This window comes from Lepisosteus platostomus, chromosome 5 (assembly GCF_059453375.1).
Source record: "Lepisosteus platostomus isolate fLepPlt1 chromosome 5, fLepPlt1.hap1, whole genome shotgun sequence".
NCBI classification, from domain to species: Eukaryota; Metazoa; Chordata; class Actinopteri; order Semionotiformes; family Lepisosteidae; genus Lepisosteus; species Lepisosteus platostomus.
Window position 1 is genome coordinate 4,807,846 of NC_142615.1, and position 17,740 is coordinate 4,825,585.

Consider the following 17,740-nt stretch of genomic DNA (forward strand, 5'->3'; position numbering starts at 1 on the left):
TAATTTACACGTGAACACTTATTGTATCTTACCATGTAGTTATTAGAAGACACGTAAGATAGTGGTGTCATCATAGTCTGCAGCTACCTTAATAAACAAATATCTGACTATGTATTAATCTTACATTAACTCTTTTCAGTTTCTCTTAAGGATTCTTTAGACTAGTTCAACCCTTCAATATTCCCACTGTAGCGGCAATGCTTGTTAATAAGACAGAATTAAGCGTTGGTATGCTCCTAAAAGAGGCCCATCTCACCCTCCAGCTCTGTGGTGCAGCCATAGAGAAAGAATTCATGCAAGCTGATTTAAGAGTGTTTTCTTGTGATAAGAAACAAGCTCCCAGACGGGGATGCAATTAGCTGAGCCTGGCTATCATGATCAATGGTCATCCATTGGCGCCTATCAGTCTAGGGAGTGCCGAATGGACATCTGGACTGCATTCCTAAGTGTCAAGAGTAAGTGACTTATATCTCACCTTGACCAACCAATCAGGGACTGGCAGGGCGTGGTAATACCACGTGGGTCTCCAATGCCCGCCAAACTCTCAACCAATCAGCACACATCTGGGTCTTGATCAAAAAGGGAGCGCAAGCTCAGTTCTGGGCTCTCCTTGGCCATTTTCGTGCATCCTCAGAGACAATCACGTGACAACTGCTGTTGTCTGCAAAAGGACTTGGACTTTGTTCTAAGCGCGAGGCCGAGGATCCCGTACGTACTCAGAATTCTACCAATGCGAATGCTCCGCTTGATCAACGGCAGCCTACAGTTGGACCCTCGTCGACAACCTGAATAGCTTATTCAGAAGCAGCGCTGGACCGGGAACGAACCAGTTTCTTCCCAGGCAAAAGAGTGACTTGTGAGGACTCGCGGTCACACTCTGTGCATAGAGACTTTCTACTAGCCAGCCGGACTGCTGGTAGATCCCCTCGGAGCAACGACTGCCCTGCGCGCCGCAGTTAGATTCCTCCGCCCGTCCTACTCCGAGCTGCACCTCGACTGGTTGGCCAGTAGCCAGAGGACGCCGTCACAACGCCCATTGGACAACCGCTGGAACAGAGGCTGCAACAGAGCCTGTCAGCTGGTTTGGTGTTCGTGCCGGGAAATTCCAAATCCAAACACAGTGGATAAGTAAACCCCATGTTCTACATTGCGTCTCGAGAATTCAATTGTACCTCAAGTTTTTATCAATTTAATACATGAGTAATGTATTTACTTCCGAGTTTAGAGTAACAGTGGGTAATAACACTGAGTAGCGATTTGGTAACCGAACGATATATATTGACATATATCCTCTGTTGTGTATCTCTTTGTGTTTGCATCTCTTCGAGATTATATACCTTGTATATTGATAACCCTCACCGTAAGGTCTGCCGCTCGTATCCAGGCAGACTAGTATATGTTTGGTGCACAGTTATATTAATAAATGTATCCCGTGTATTGAACCCGTGTGTGTGCGTTGTTAGTTGTTCTGACGATTGATTTTCTAAAAGGCCCAACGAACAACCTCGTGATTACTGCTACAATTAATAATTGTCTCAGTAAACCCATCAAACCACTACACCACACTGGAATCTCTTCTTGAAGATGGAGACCAGTGTCAGCTTTGAAAACAAAAAACGGAATTAGCCATTCTTTACTTATACTTAGGAACCAAAAACGATGGGATAAAGTAGGACTCCATCCACCCCTAAGCTAATATTTTGAAAACTTTTCAACAGCAGCTCTCCTCTTTTTAAGTTTCGTTGTTTTAAGTTCACCTTGGTTTCATTTGAAAATCGCTCAAGGTACTATCGCACTTTTCAAATACCTGAAAAGAAATGTCAGAGCTGACAAGTATTAAGCGCTGCTCTGCATGCAGCGTGTCCTAATGTCCACCCCACTCAGTATAGCTGAGTTTTATGAACATGTAAAACATTAGGCACGATGACATGAAACCCTCTTACCTATTTTATCTTGGGGCTTCGTCACTTTGGGGATCACTGAAAGAGCAAAACATACATAACGCTGCTGTGTGGTGAGGAAAAAAAAACAGCTATAAACACAACTATGCCAGCAGCTATGTCACCCTGCAACTCACAGCTGGCAGCCCCACTGAAGCTCAGCAGGTGTGAGCCTGGTCAGTACCTGGATGTCACAAAAGTGGTCACAGTCAATCATCTGACCACAGACACAGCTGACCAATGTGGTACGCTGTACTTAATATGCAATGTTTAGAAAATGTTAAACTAACTTTTGGGATGAAGACGCCCCCATCCAACTCATGTCGGATGAGTGATTTTAAGAGATCCATTGCTCTGTGTTTGTTTTTTTTCCCTATCTTTCAATATCAAACTGATTTTCTCAAAATTACTTATTGTAGCTCAGAAATATATATGTTTTCCCTCCAGAAAATAATTACCTCGCACCCCTTTAGATTAATTGTATCAGACTTTGGCCATGCTGCCAGTCTGAAAGAAAAATGAGCTTTAATGTTGCTTGATGTCCTTAAGCTTCATAATTTACACGTGAACACTTATTGTATCTTACCATGTAGTTATTAGAAGACACGTAAGATAGTGGTGTCATCATAGCCTGCAGCTACCTTATTAAACAAATATTTGATTATGTATTAATCTTACACTAACTCTTTCAGTTTCTCTTAAGGATTCTTTAGACTAGTTCAACCCTTCAATATTCCCAAACTGGAATCTCTTCTTGAAGATGGAGACCAGTGTCAGATTTGAAAACAAAAAATAGAATTAGCCATTCCTTATTTATACTTAGGAACCAATAACAATGGATTAAACTAGGACCCCATCCACCCCTGAGCTAACATTTTGAAAACTTTTCAACAGCAGCTCTCCTCTTTTTCATTTTTTTTGTTTTAGGTTCACCTTGGTTTCATTTGAAAATCGCTCAAGGTACTATCACACTTTTCAAATACCTGAAAAGAAATGTCAGAGCCGACAAGCATTAAGCGCTGCTCTGCATGCAGCGTGTCCTAATGTCCACCCCACTCATTATAGCTGAGTTTTATGAACATGTAAAACATAAGACACGATGACATGAAACCCTCTTACCTATTTTATCTTGGGGCTTCGTCACTTTGGGGATCACTGAAAGAGCAAAACATACATAACGCTGCTGTGTGGTGAGGAAAAAAAAACAGCTATAAACACAGCTATGCCAGCAGCCATGTCACCCTGCAACTCACAGCTGGCAGCTCCACTGAAGCTCAGCAGGTGTGAGCCTGGTCAGTACCTGGATGTCACAAAAGTGGTCACAGTCAATGATCTGACCACAGACACAGCTGACCAATGTTGTACGCTGTACTTAATATGCAATGTTTAGAAAATGTTAAACTAACTTTTGGGATGAAGACGCCCCCATCCAACTCATGTCGTGAATTTACGAGATCCATTGCTCTCTGTTTGTTTTTTTTCCCTATCTTTCAATATCAAACTGTTTTTCTCAAAATTACTTATTGTAGCTCAGAAATATATATTTTTTCCTTCCAGAAAATAATTACCTTGCACCCCTTTAAATTAATTGTATCAGACTTTGGCCATGCTGCCAGTTTGAAAGAAAAATGAGCTTTAATGTTGCTTGAAGTCTTTAAGCTTCATAATTTACACGTGAACACTTATTGTATCTTACCATGTAGTTATTAGAAGACACGTAAGATAGTGGTGTCATCTTAGCCTGCAGCTACCTTATTAAACAAATATTTGATTATGTATTAATCTTGCACTAACTCTTTTCAGTTTCTCTTAAGGATTCTTTAGACTAGTTCAACCCTTCAATATTCCCACACTGGAATCTCTTCTTGAAGATGGAGACCAGTGTCAGCTTTGAAAACAAAAAACGGAAATGGCCATTCTTTACTTATTCTTAGGAACCAATAATGATGGATTAAACTAGGACCCCATCCATCCCTGAGCTAACATTTTGAAAACTTTTCAACAGGAGCTCTCCTCTTTTTATGTTTTTTTGTTTTAGGTTCACCTTGGTTTCATTTGAAAATCGCTCAAGGTACTATCGCACTTTTCAAATACCTGAAAAGGAATGTCAGAGCTGACAAGTATGTAGCACTGCTCTGCATGCAGCGTGTCCTAATGTCCACCCCACTCATTATAGCTGAGTTTTATGAACATGTAAAACATAAGGCACGATGACATGAAACCCTCTTACCTAATTTATCTTGGGGCTTCGTCACTTTAGAGTTCGCTGAAAAAGCAAAACATACATAATGCTGCTGTGTGGTGAGGAAAAAAAAACGGATATAAACACAGCTATGCCAGCAGCCATGTCACCCTGCACCCTGCAACACCCTGGAGATTTCCTGGGAAAAACTAAGGTGGCTGCTGGAAGAGGTGTTACTCGGGCCAGCAGGGGGCTCTCACCCTGCGGTCTATGTGGGTCCTAATGCCCCAGTATAGTGACGGGGACATTATACTGTAAAAAGGCACCGTCCTTGGATGAGACGTAAAACCGAGGTCCTGACTGTTTGTGGTCATTAAAAATCCCAGGGTGTTTCCCGAAAAGAGTAGGGGTGTAACCCTGGCGTCCAGGCCAAATTTGGCCCTTACCAATCATGGCCTCCTAAAAACCCCCCCTCTCTGAACTGGCTTCATCATTCTGCTCTCCTCCCCACTGAGAGCTGATGTGTAGGGAGCGTTCTGGTGCACTATGGCTGCCGTCGCATCATCCAGGTGGGGCTGCACATTGGTGGCGGTAGTGGGATTCCCCATGACCTGTAAAGCGCTTGGAGTGGAGTGTCCAGAAAAGCGCTATATAAAAGTGTAAGCAATTATTAATTATTATTATTCTAAAAAGGTAGGAGGGGATGCAATCGGAGAAGCAAGCCTTTGAAAGTAAAAGAAAGATCCCTCCCTGTTTGAAAGCTGGAGATGTCAAAGATAACACCCTGTCAGAGTCTGGGAGAACTCTTCAGAGCGTAATCTCTTTTTTTTTTAGATTGTAAGATTGAACGATTTACTAGAAACCCACAGATCCAATGATAGGAGAAAGGAAGTATGTGGTACGTATGTAATTACAGCCGAAGCATCAGAGACACAACCGGCACAAGTAACAGACTGCACGTCAGATGACAACCTGGCTTTAGTAAGTTGATGATATACAGCATGGAGGCAAGGAGTGATCTGCCATTCAAATTAAACAAATTGTGCTGAAACGTGAAACATTCCTGGATCAGATTAAAAGGTTATTTGGGAGTTAAGGGAAATTTCAGTTCTGTAGTCTGACTGATATTTCTACTATCAAATAATTTACATCCAACACCCATTTAAATATCTGATACAGTTTCTATTGAAAATGTCTTTTTTACTTCACTTTAAGTCCAATTAACCTGGCCAGTCCTTGAAAATAAACTCCATCGTGTTGTTAAGCATGCCCTGGAACAACAGCAACGTACTGTAAAATAGTCCATGACTTTACTGCTGCTCTCCTCAAACAATACAGCGTCTCTCGGCAGACGTCTGGTCTCCAGAATCTCCTCTTTCAGACCGTTTTGAAGATTCAGCCCCGGGGGTCGATGTGCTATAACGAATCACAGTTCTAATGAGCAGCCAATAATTCTGCACTGCACTGTAAACGTTGTGGATGTGCTGGAGTCGAGTGTCTTTTTCCAGCCTATGTCCCCTCCTCTTGGCTTTATAAAAGATAATGACTAGAAGACAGATGAAACTCTTACCTTCTTGTCCACTGCTATTATAGTAGTGAAGGTTACACCCTAAAAGAAAAAAGAAACAAGTGTTAGCATTGCTGCCTTGTTGCGCTGGGGCCCAATGTTCCGTTAGGGGTGGTATCTGTGTGGAGTTTTTCCAGTTCTTTCCATATTCAGTCGGGTTTCGTCCTGTAGTCCGTTGTGCCAAACAAAGGGCATCAGCCAAGAGCTTGCGTGTTGAAAATCGTCTATTTCACATGCATACGGGAGCCTTGCTCTTGTGCGCAAGACTCCAAAGACTACGCTGACAGTCGTCTTTATTCACTGAAGCAAAAACCGCATAAGATGCACTCCCACATGAATCCCTGCTATACAGATGCAGCCATTCAAAGTGCGCGGTACAGACACGTACCGGAGGTAATTGGCTGCGGCATCGCGCATCATGACGCAAGATGACGCGGGGTACCGCGGTACCTGATTGGTTGACCGACAGGGGCACTCGTGGTCCGTTGGTCTGTCGTAGAAAGATTTACTGTACAGTACAGTAAACGTCTTTACTGTGCCCGTTGTAGATATTGAATTTTACCACTGAAGGGAAATCTTAGTAGATGAGCATAAAAAGAATAGGAGCATACTGTAACGCGTGTGAAGGCCATAAACGATATTAATTTTGGAACATAAACATACAGTACTGTATATGGCTGGTCTTGGTACTTTAAAGTAAAAAAATACACACCATTATTCCATTTCTCCCTAAACATTTTAAGCATCAAAGTCTTTAACTAAAGAGATACCGGAGTCAACAAGCATACTTTTAGAATTTGATTAATAGGGAATATAATATGGAATCGCGTATCTAAAGAATTTAATAACGATATGATTATATTCGTGTACTGCGACAGGGCTGTGTAGGGCTGTTTCGCCTCCCTGTTCATGCGAGTCGTCTTGTAGCCTACTGGTCTACGTGCGTGACTAACAACTCACAGGTTGTGTTCAAATCCAGCTGGTGCTGGACTTTTCTTTTAACAAACATTTCTTCGAAAAAATAGAATAGCGATATTATGGACAATTAATTGACTTTTATATTTCAAAATATCACAACATGATCGATTCTAAGTCATTTTTGATACCTTCTTCCCTTCTGACAACGGTCCCTGCTTCTGCTTCCTGCTTCTTAGTGTGTGTGTGTGTGTGTGTGTGTGTGTGTGTGTGTGTGTGTGTGTGCGCAATAGAGTAAAATTTTATAGAGAAATGGAGGCTGGACAGCATGCGTTACAATATAAACATTTATATTGATTTAAATCGCAAACGCGTGTTTAATTATGTGTTTTTTAATCATAATCAGGCTAATGCAACATAAATTGATACAGTATCTTTGTCTTCTAAGTATCTTAAACTTTCAGCATAGCTTTCTACCCGTTAAGATTTATATTTCTTGGAATTTTGGGATCAAACGTGGAAGATTGTAATCATTTTTATTTGTCAAATACGTGATTGTATTTCTGAATGTTATGTTACACCTACAGTAGTTCACTGCTTTAAATACATCTAATTAAGAAAGTTGTGTAGCACTTTAGATCTTTTTTTCTGAACCAGGGAAAATCTGATCATGTTTCTCTATAACAATAATAAAAAACTTTATTTTACATATCACCTTTAAAAGTGGCATCTCAAAGCAATACAGTAGATTGAAAAACAGTTAAAAGGGACCAAAGTAAATACCAGACAAATGCAAACGCGTTTTTAATAAAATGCTTTTATTCATCCAGCAGAGAGAGACACACACACCGGTTTCCATTGACAAAATTGTTTTTTTTCCCCCAATTCCTCTTGTCTAACAGGAATGTTTTGTTTGTGGACAGACTGTTAGACTAGAGGAAAAGAGCGCCTCCTTCTACGAAGCATTTCATTGATCCGATCACAAATTATTTTCCAGTCGCACGAAGTAAGGGTAAACTTACACCATACCGATGAGCTAATGCCAGGGAAAGACACCATTTCCTTTTTCTGATCACTCGCTTTCTGGATACACATCTCACCTGTCCTGTTCTTTGTTTTCCTGGTTTGCTGATTATGCCTGCTGCGGTCCACTCCTACCCTCACACCTAAAGAATACTATTTCAAATTTCTTGGCGCAGTTCATTAACCCTTGTATGTGCTGTCCGCGCCCAAAATGCAATTTAAAAAAAGTCAAAAACCGCGCCTAAAATGCAATTTAGAGCTTTCTGGCAAGAGGAGACACCCAAATCAATGTAACATGCCACAGTTTGTGCATGAACAGGGTTATACTGCCTATTCCCTTCGATACCCGATTAAAAAAAAAATAAAAAATGTTTTGAATCCCCGGCGGAACCGGGCATCCATATGAATCAAGTAACAGGTTTATTCCATGCTGAAAAAAAGAAGAAAGAAAACACATTCCATAAGAATTGACTGAGCTCCGCTCTGTACCACGCAATGATCCCCCCGGAGTCTCTGCCCCGGTTTATTTGGGTTTTTAGACAGAGGGTAAAAAACTCTCTCTGGCTTGACCTCCCCCTCCATGGGTATGTTTTTTTTTTTGTTAACAAGGTTCGCCAGCTAATGTGAATCAAAACCTGTCTTTCTAGCTTTTAAAGTCGTGCGATGTGTAAGCCACAATTCAAATAGAGAAAAAAGACCTGAATGACAAGCCGATACATACTCTTAGAGTTTGATTAATAGGGAATATAATACAAAAATATAGTACTAAAAAAGGTACTACCACTTTTAAAGGTGATATGTAAAATAAAGTTTTTTATTATTGTTCTAGAGAAACATGATCAGATTTTCCCTGGTTCAGAAAAAAAGATCTAAAGTGCTACACATAACTTTCTTAATTCAATGTATTTAAAGCAGTGAACTACTGTAGGTGTAACATAACATTCAGAAATACAACTGAGAATAGTTTTGTGGTGTTTGTTTAGATGAAACGTTCCTAAAACGTATAACGTAACAAAATTAAAGACTATTAAAATCTGTAATCTTTCCACTTGTAGTGTAAGTCATCGGAAAGTTTCTGCTTTGTGTAAGGATGGTATCAAAAAGCAATCTTAAGTGGCGAGAAAGCTGTGCTCAATGTATTTAAGGGACTTAAAAGTAAAAGGAGATGCTTCATATTGCTTGACTAATTTTAAAAACTAAGTTATAAATGCAGACGCTCCCTCGGTGCCGCGCCGGGTGTAAATATCAAAATATACATACCCAACACTGATTGTACCCATCTGTCATGCAAATAAAACACCTTGAATTGAATTGAATTGAGGGGAGAGGGAGGAGGGGGAGAGAGATAACCAGGACTCAAGGCAAATAAGATACACTCCACAGGCATTCACAACAGCAACATATGAAACGTTTGCACGTATAGTTAAGTTATTACTTGGTTTTCAAAGTGCAATGAAATACAATATTGTTGTTGTTGCCGTTCTTGTTGTTTTTATCCTGTAAAGTGTTTTGAGAAGCCACCTTTAAAGGCGATATATACTGTAAAAGCGCTGATTCTTATGGAATGTGTTCCGCCGGGGATTCAATTTTTTTTTTAATCGCGTATCTAAGGAAATCTCAGTATAACTTTGTTCATGAACAAACAGTGGCATGTTACATTATTATTAGTTTTTTTTGTTAACAAGGCTCGCCAGCTAATGTGAATCGAAACCTGTCTTTCTAGCTTTTAAAGCCGTGCGATGTGTAAACCACAATTCAAATAGAGGAAAAAAAGACCTGACTGACAAGATTTAAGATGTGGCTGTCAATGTTGGATTAAAAAAAACACATTGCCCCACGTTTGTTGCATTGCTTGAAAAATAACTATTTCGAGAGACTGGATAAGTAATTCAAGTGTTTTTTTTAACTTCCTGAAAAACAACTAATAATTTAACTATATGTGCAAACGTTTTATGATATGTCGCTGTTGTGAATGTCTGTGGACATGTGCTGGCTGGACAGGAGGCTCCACTGTACACAGAGAGGGGCGGGAGGAGGGGACAAGCCGATACATACTCTTAGAGTTTGATTAATAGGGAATATAATACAAAACTATAGTACTAAAAATAAGATACACTCTACAGACATTCACAACGGCGACTGTCAGAAGATAGGACACAGCGGCTCAGGCACCCGCCGAATGGAAAAGGGGAACTTTAATGTTCTGTATGGCTAATACTAAAGCCAATACTAGCTCAATACCCTCAATGGGCTTTGACGTGCTAATGTGTTGGTTTAACAGTCCGGGTGTGGCAAGCTTCACAGGTTCATTAGCGAATACATATGCAGGACAACTAGAGAAGACGTTTTACAGAGGATGGATTTTTAGAAACATCCCATCAGTGACATCACTGAAGTCAACTCCTAGGTACTGTAACTGTCGTGTGGATAGTTTCACAAGAATCAGACAAAGGTTTAAGCATCGCTTGTTCTAGATAAAACTGCAAAAAAAACAACAACCCATAATGTACTTCTTTGCGGCTATGTTTGCCCAAATCATATATTCACAACGTGAAATCTAGAAAATAATATTACGTAACCAAAATCCGCAATATGGAAACAGAACCTGTGTAATTGTTGATAGATGATGTACTCGTAACATTTTTTCAAGACGAACTACAACATTTAAAAAATGACTTGTATGTACTTGATATCTCTAATCAATCCACGGCGACATTGTTAAAAGCAGAGTCCCAGCACAAAACGAAACTAAAACGCCCTGGGCATACCGTTTCACGCTTCTTATTAGTTGCTCAAAAGTAATTTGACCGTATGAAATGCATAATATAAACCTAGAAACATATACGTGAGCAGTATTTACGTAGTATCAGTGTCAAGACATACCTCTCAAATACTGTAAATCAAGTTAAAAATATCTGAAGACCGATTCTGGTCATAATGAAACCATGTTTCGTGTATGTTTTCTTTAAAGTACCGAGACCAGCAATATACTGTATGTTTATGTTCCAAAATTAATATCGTTTATGGCCTTCACACGCGTTGCAGTATGCTCCTATTCTTTTTATGCTCAGCTACTAAGATTTCCCTTCAGTTGTAAAATTAGATATGAATATTCAATTCTTAAACGGGCACAGTTAAGACATTAAATATACATATACATACTGTATACAGTACAGTTTTCATACGGTAATATGTTTATGTTCCTAAATCAATCTCTTTTATGAGCATGTGAAAGGCATGGTGAATCGATTCTCAAAAATTACTGTACTTTGCATGATTGGAAACAAATGCGTGATTGCGAAATGCTGTGGTGTTACTTTTACAAAGACGGTCAATGAAAAAAAGAATGTGGACCAGGGCAATACTTTGAGTTTACAGCTTGTCCAAGGTCATTCATTATTAATACTATTAGTAATATCTTCGTTAAAGACTGATGGCCACAGCTCAAACATGAGACGTTGAGCTTTATTAGCTCCACCTTGCGGAAATTCCGTATACTATTATTTTGCTAGCTGTATTTACCGGTAACTCGCGGTATTTACCGGTAACTCGCGGTAGACTGCGTACAGCATACCGGAAAATAATGCGTTATCGTCTGCGCATTTTGAATGGCAGCATCTGTATATGATCATTCTAGAAAGCTAAGCGGTAAGGTTTTAAGGATCTGCGCCTGTGGCTGGAAGGTTGCCGGTTCAAATCCCGCGGCCGGCAGAGGAATCCTACTCCGTTGGGGCCCCCCCTGAGCGAGGCCCCGAACCCCAGCTGCTCCAGGGGTGCTGTAGAAATGGCCGACCCTGCGCCCTGACCCCCCAGCTTCTCTCTCTCCCTGTCTGTGTGTCTCCTGGAGAGCCAGCTGGGGTCTGCGACAGGACCAATTCCTCATGCAAGAAGTGGTATAGGGAGAATAAAGTAGTCCGATCTTAAAGAGCTTAAAGAAGAATGTAACCGAAAGACAATTTAATGGAAAACTTGCATTCGTAGAGGTTGCTGTCTGTAGATCTCCTGCGAGGTCCGGTACCGGTTCCTGAAAGACAACAGAATTAGGTGGATTCGGTCTTTCTGCACATATTATAAAAGGTTTTTTTTAATAATAAATCAGGATCCTTCGTTCCTGTAAGGCTCCCTGTGTGTAAAACGTAGCTGCGTCGATGCAAAAGCCACCAGTCGAATGTTATCGCATTTGGATTTTTTTTAAAGAGCACTTGTTAGATATGGGGGGAGAGCCGAGTTTGTTTTATGGTTGGGGGTTTAGAAAAAGGAAATGCAGAGCCTGAAGCAACAAGCTACCAACTACTATCCTGGGCTGCTGCTGCAGCTGGGAGATAAGCGATCATTTGCTCACAGATGTCGGAGGAGATTCTGGTGAGATCATAGCTGTGTTTCACCTCCTGAGAGTGGTGCTCAGTCACCAGTACATTCTGCTGGGGGGGGGGGGGGGGGCGGGGGCTGGCACCCACCCAACTGGACAAGGGGACGCACTTCCTACTGTGGGTGCTGCTGTCCCTCGCAGAACAAGGCCTGTGGGAGTCGAGGAACACTCTCACCCAGCACAACGCGGAGTGGGGAGCGAGGGAGCTGGAGGAGAGGATACTGGTGGACCTCAGAGGGAGGATGAAGCACGATGTTGCGAAATGGGCCTTCTCTACGGTGAGAGAGCGCTGGAAAGGACTTTTGGGCCCCGTACAGGGACTAATAGCCAGCAGCCAGATCACCCTGCAACTCACAACTGGCAGCCCCCACCCCCACTGGAGCTCAGCAGGTGTGAGCCTGGTCAGTACCTGGATGGGGAGACCTCCTGGGAAAAACTAAGGTTGCTGCTGGGAGAGGTGTGAGTGGGGCCAGCAGGGGGCGCTCACCCTGCGGTCTGTGTGGGTCCTGATGCCCCAGTATAGTGACGGGGGACACTGGACTGTAAGAAGGCGCCGTCCTTCGGATGAGACGTCAAACCGAGGTCCTGACTCTCTGTGCTCATTAAAAATCCCAGGGCGTTTCTCGAAAAGAGTAGGGGTGTTACCCCGGCGTCCTGGCCAAATTTCCCATTGGCCCTTACCAATCATGGCCTCCTAATAACCCCCCTCTCTGAACTGGCTTTATCCTCTGCTCTCCTCCCCACTGAGAGCTGCTGTGTGCTGAGCGGACTGGCGCACTATGGCTGCCGTCACATCATCCAGGTGGGGCTGCACATTGGTGGTGGTAGTGGGATTCCCCATTACCTGTAAAAGTGCTTTGAGTGGAGTGTCCAGAAAAGTGCTATATAAGTGTAAGCAATTATTATTATTATTATTATTATTAATGGACAAAAGCAAGTGATAGAGCTTGGAAGGAATCTTTAAGTGCAAAAAATCTGGCCCCGTCGTCCACTTGCACAGATTGATAATAGACAATCGCCGCCGTTCAGAAAGTTTTTTTATTGTGTGCAAAACTTACTAATTTGCAAGAAGGTTTTCCTTTTTTTTTAGATGTAGTAACGGAAATAAAGTATATTTTGCAACAAAAAAAAATCCGCGTTTCACTGTGCTATTTTATTGATCATACCTTTTGGGTGATTTTAGCAATGCGTATATCAAAACGAAATCACAATTATTTTTTTTAAACTCTAGCAATAACTAAATTGGTGGTTCGGCGCTGGAGAGAAAGATATTAAAATGAAATTCAGGATATTTCCCCACACGCACACACACACCTCACAAGAGATCTTGAGAAATGCCACTAGAAACGTTGCATCTTCATTCTTAAAAGGTGTTTTTGTTTTTATTTTGCTAGGCATATCCACGGCGAACGAATCCCCTTTCGCATCGAGATGCTTTTACCCCCCCGAGTCCTCACTGCAAACCCAAGCTAAACTCTTCGCTCAAAAGGTACAAACAGTGGCACAGCTTGGATTTGAACCCATGACCCCCTGGTTCCTAAACGACCCAAAACGGTGCCGAGCCGCCTTTCCTGTCGCCATAACCCCCGATCGCATCTTCAGGTAGGAAATAAACGACCTCCTCCTGCCCCCGTCACTACTGAATGCGTCTTCAAGTAGAAGATCTCCGACCTGCGGCTGTTCGACAGCTGTGGGACTTACCAGCTGAGGAGAGCAGGAGCAGGGCAGCCAGGGAGAGGACAGACAGGATCTTCTCCATCCTTCAACGGGATTGACCGGCCTCTCTCAGAGCAGAGCGAGATCCCAGACAAACAGAGTCCACAGGACTGGCCACCACCCTGGAGCAGAGTCACAGAGCAGCAGAGGAGATCTACAGCGCTTATAGAGAACAGGAACAGGTCTTCAGCTCCTCCTGTGGCACCTCCTTCCATCTGTAGATGATACTCATCAGGGGAAATGATGGTGTTTCACCCTTATCTTGATTGACGCATGTGTAACTAAAGATAATTTGTCCAATCTCCACCCATCGTCACAAACATTCATTTTCGCATTCTTGCGCTTACGATATGGGGACACTCGGGTGGCGCTGAAGTTTTTGAGGGCCTCGTGGCTCCTGGGAGTTGAATCCCAGGAGGGGGCACCTTCTGTGTGGAGTTTACATGGTCTCCATCAGGGTGTCCAGGAAGGCTGGGAGGAAATAGGAGCACCTCAGCGACTTTTCCAGCTCCTACCTGCCTGTGAAAAACACAGACGGGGGGGTGGGGGGTCACAGGCACACAAGAGCCCCTCGTCTTCCTCTCCATGGGGCAACTCTTCGGGGAAAAAAAGACAAAGAAATCACAAACGCAAGAACAGGTCTTCAGTTCCTCCTTCCATCCATAGATGTCATTTCTGTCATCCAGGGAACTGAAAGTCTGAAAGCACCATCTAATTCATTTCTTACTGCTTCGCTGGCAAAGCGCTGCAAGTTCTGGCTCTGTTCCTGCAGGCGAGTAATCCAGTCCATTCCCCACAAATCTCCTTGTTCCATTTCCTTTTGACATGAGAAGCGTGCTCCTCTCCCTCTTAAAGGGCATCAGGTCAAGACGTTCCTTGACCAGTCTACACCCAGTTGCCCAAAACTCAAAAAGGATTTTGGATTGCTCATTCTTGAGACGAATGTATCCCTAAGTTGTTCTGAATATATTTCCTTTCCATCCCTCATCAGCTTTTTCTATACACTTTCCAAAACTTTGAGCTGCACTCTTTTTCAAATGATTTTACAAATCTCTTTAGTCATCCAGTTCAGCGTTGTGGGAGAGTCAGAATCTTAAAGGAAGATCACTTTACTGGCCCTATACAATTTCTTGCATGAGGAATGCGTCTTTTCACAGACCCCAGCTGGCTCTCCAGGAGACACACAGACAGGGGAGGGAGAAGCTGGGGGTCAGAGCGCAGGGTCAGCCATTTATACGGCGCCCCTGGAGCAGCTGGGGTGAAGGGCCTCGCTCAGGGGCCCCAACAGAGTAGGATTCCTCTGACGGTCTCGGGATTTGAACCGGCAAACCCTTCCCACCCACAGGTGATCCACACCGCTCTACCTTACCTGCTTGACGGAAACGCCTACTGGCCAGTGAGAGCTGGTGTGTGGGGAGCGTTCTGGCGCACTACGGCTGCCGTCGCATCATCCAGGTGGGGGCCGCACACTGGTGATGGTGGAGGAGAGTCCCCTTTACCTTTAGAGTGGAGTGTCCAGAGTGGAAGGAAGTAAGGAAAATCGGAGAGGATAGCACGGTCTACCTTACCTGCTTGCTGGAGACACCTGCTGGCCAGTTGTAGTACTGCAGCATGTTAACCCCCCCTGCTGTGAAACATACAGGTACAACGAAATCATTGCTCTCACTCTGCTCCAACACCCTGGTTAACACTTGTTGTTGAAGCTCTAATACGGTTGTCAGACTTTCATTTGTAATAGGCTCTGTTTTACTCATTGTACATGTGCGAGGTGCTTAGTAGCCCATGATAAGCTGTATCTCAGTTATAAAACGCATGCAGGTGTCTCCTATTCTGTGCCGCTTAAAAAGAATCACTGGAGACTTAGGCATAAGGTATATCGTCGCACAGAAACGCTATAGTTACCATAGTCCTGCCAAGCAATGGGCACAAGGCAGGGTACATCCTGGGCAGGACGCCAGGCCATGGCAGGACTGACGCACGCTCACAGCGGCGCCAGTTTTCCCCCAGAAGCCAGTCAACCTTCGGAGGTGTCGGAAAGCGCAGAGAAAAGTGAGGTTTCCCCACCGCGAGTGGGGGGGCGGGGGCTCCCAGTTGGGGGTCAGCGGAGAGCCGGAGTCGATCCCAGCAAGCAACGTCGCAGGACGACACGCACCGACACAGAGACGCACAACCTTAATTCATCCCTTCTCTCGCCCCTTGGATCCGATTCAGCGTCGTAGCCAGTCTATCGCAGGAAACACACACACACACACTATATTTAATGTTAAGCCTGGAGTGTTTACTGTTTCAGCATTATAAAAGCATTATTTTTGCACCGGTGAAGCCTCATCTTTGCAATACCGTCTTGCGAAAATCCCAAGCTCGGTTTTAATCCACTAAAGAGTTTAAACTACTTTTTTTTCACCCCCACTCAATTTCATCAACAACGTCCGAAAAGGAAACGTTATCAGGCTGGCTGTTAACACTTACTGTACTCGATATGAATGTTCTTCGGCCGTTAACCCGCGGAAGCACAACCTTGGCATTTGGGAAAAAAAAACGTTGCTTGCGTTGAATCGATCCAATCAATATAAAACAGACGATAAAATTCGATTCTCAGTCCCCGCTGACACTGCGGGACGGTCACCGTCTTGCTATTCCTTGCTTGATCTTTTAGCATCCTAGAACGAGCGCTAAGCATGCAATTTCCTACAAAAGATCTTTCGTTGTCTCTCCTCATTTTGAACATAACGCAACAGATGTGAAACAGGAAAACAAAATCAAACGTTTTGCACCTGAAAAGTCTGACGAAGGGTTTCATTGGTCCAAAGTTAAGTGAATATGCCGGACGAGAGCAGAGCAGCTCAGCACATGCAAACTAGACAAGTCCCCCGAAACGCTCACGCCCTGAGCTCTTCAATACGTGCTGCTTCCAGAAACCACACGCTTCCTCCTAGCCAACCACCGGCGCCGCTTTAGGAAACGCGTTTATAGGGCTCTACCCAGGTGCAGCCAGTTCGCTGATCTCTACGAGGAATGCATTGCTACACTGCCCTCTGGCGGTTTAAATCTCGTTTTAAACACAGTTTTAATAATAGTAATTGCTTACACCTACAGTATATAGCGCTTTTCTGGACACTCCACTCAAAGCGCTTGACAGGTCATGGGGAATCCCACTACCGCCACCAATGTGCAGCCCCCACCTGGATGATGTGAAGGCAGCCATAGTGCGCCAGAACGCTCCCCACACAGCAGCTCTCAGTGGGGAGGAGAGCAGAGGGATGAAGCCAGTTCATTTATATCTTGTGATGATCCCCCTGAGAAGGAACTTGATACTGACGTCCTCTTCTTGTGACATCACTTTATGGAACCAGTATGACCTCCGTACTAACCAGTGCAACTGCAGACAAGTAAGAATCTCCCCCATGAACACAGGAAGCAGGAAGACCTGACACCAGATCACTGGAGTTAATCCCATTTTTTCCAGTCCTGTGTGTGATGGCTTGAATTGGTCACACATGTCTTTCTATGCCCTGTGTGCGGGCCAGCTTTGAGCAGAAACCACGACGCTGTCATTGTGTCAACACTCAGACACCGAACTTTGCAAATCCTTATGGCTTCACAGCTGAATATTAAAAGCAAATCTGAAGTTATTTCCATCCTGCAAACTCACAAGAGTAGATTGCATAGATTCTAAAAATAAAGTCCTGCTTGAAACTCCTAATGTTAATGATAATGTTTCTTTATTAACCCTATACAATTTCTTGCATGAGGAATTCATCTTTTCACATACCCCAGCTTGCTCTCCATTAGACACACAGACAGGGAGAGAGAAGCTTGGGGTCAGAGCACAGGGTCAGCCCTCGTACAGCGCCACCTGGAGCAGCTGGGGTGAAGGGACTCACTCAGGGGCCCAACAGAGTAGGATTCCTCTGGCAGCTGCGGTATTTGAACCGGCAACCTTCCAGTCACAAGCACAGATCCTGAGCCACAGAACCACCACTCTGCCCACAACATCTTTATGTTAAGCTCAGACATTGGGGATGAAT

The 17,740-nt window shown here is 43.5% G+C and overlaps 1 protein-coding gene and 1 long non-coding RNA gene across 2 annotated transcripts in view; one reads left to right on the plus strand and one right to left on the minus strand.

Annotated features, from left to right (window-relative positions):
- Nucleotides 1-16,675, minus strand: part of LOC148662613 (soluble scavenger receptor cysteine-rich domain-containing protein SSC5D-like) — a 33,929-nt gene extending 17,254 nt beyond the window's left edge. The window contains exons 1-5 of the mRNA XM_088632273.1: nucleotides 16,182-16,675; nucleotides 13,698-15,339; nucleotides 11,601-11,651; nucleotides 5,693-5,731; nucleotides 4,171-4,206 (exon numbers count right to left, since the gene is read on the minus strand). Coding sequence (XP_088488399.1) covers nucleotides 4,171-4,206; nucleotides 5,693-5,731; nucleotides 11,601-11,651; nucleotides 13,698-13,755 — 184 coding nt within the window. The 5' untranslated portion in view covers nucleotides 13,756-15,339; nucleotides 16,182-16,675. The remainder of the gene's footprint in view (nucleotides 1-4,170; nucleotides 4,207-5,692; nucleotides 5,732-11,600; nucleotides 11,652-13,697; nucleotides 15,340-16,181) is intronic.
- Nucleotides 1-17,740, plus strand: part of LOC148662607 (uncharacterized) — a 148,093-nt gene that overhangs the window by 101,926 nt on the left and 28,427 nt on the right. The gene's annotated exons all lie outside the window — the stretch shown is intronic.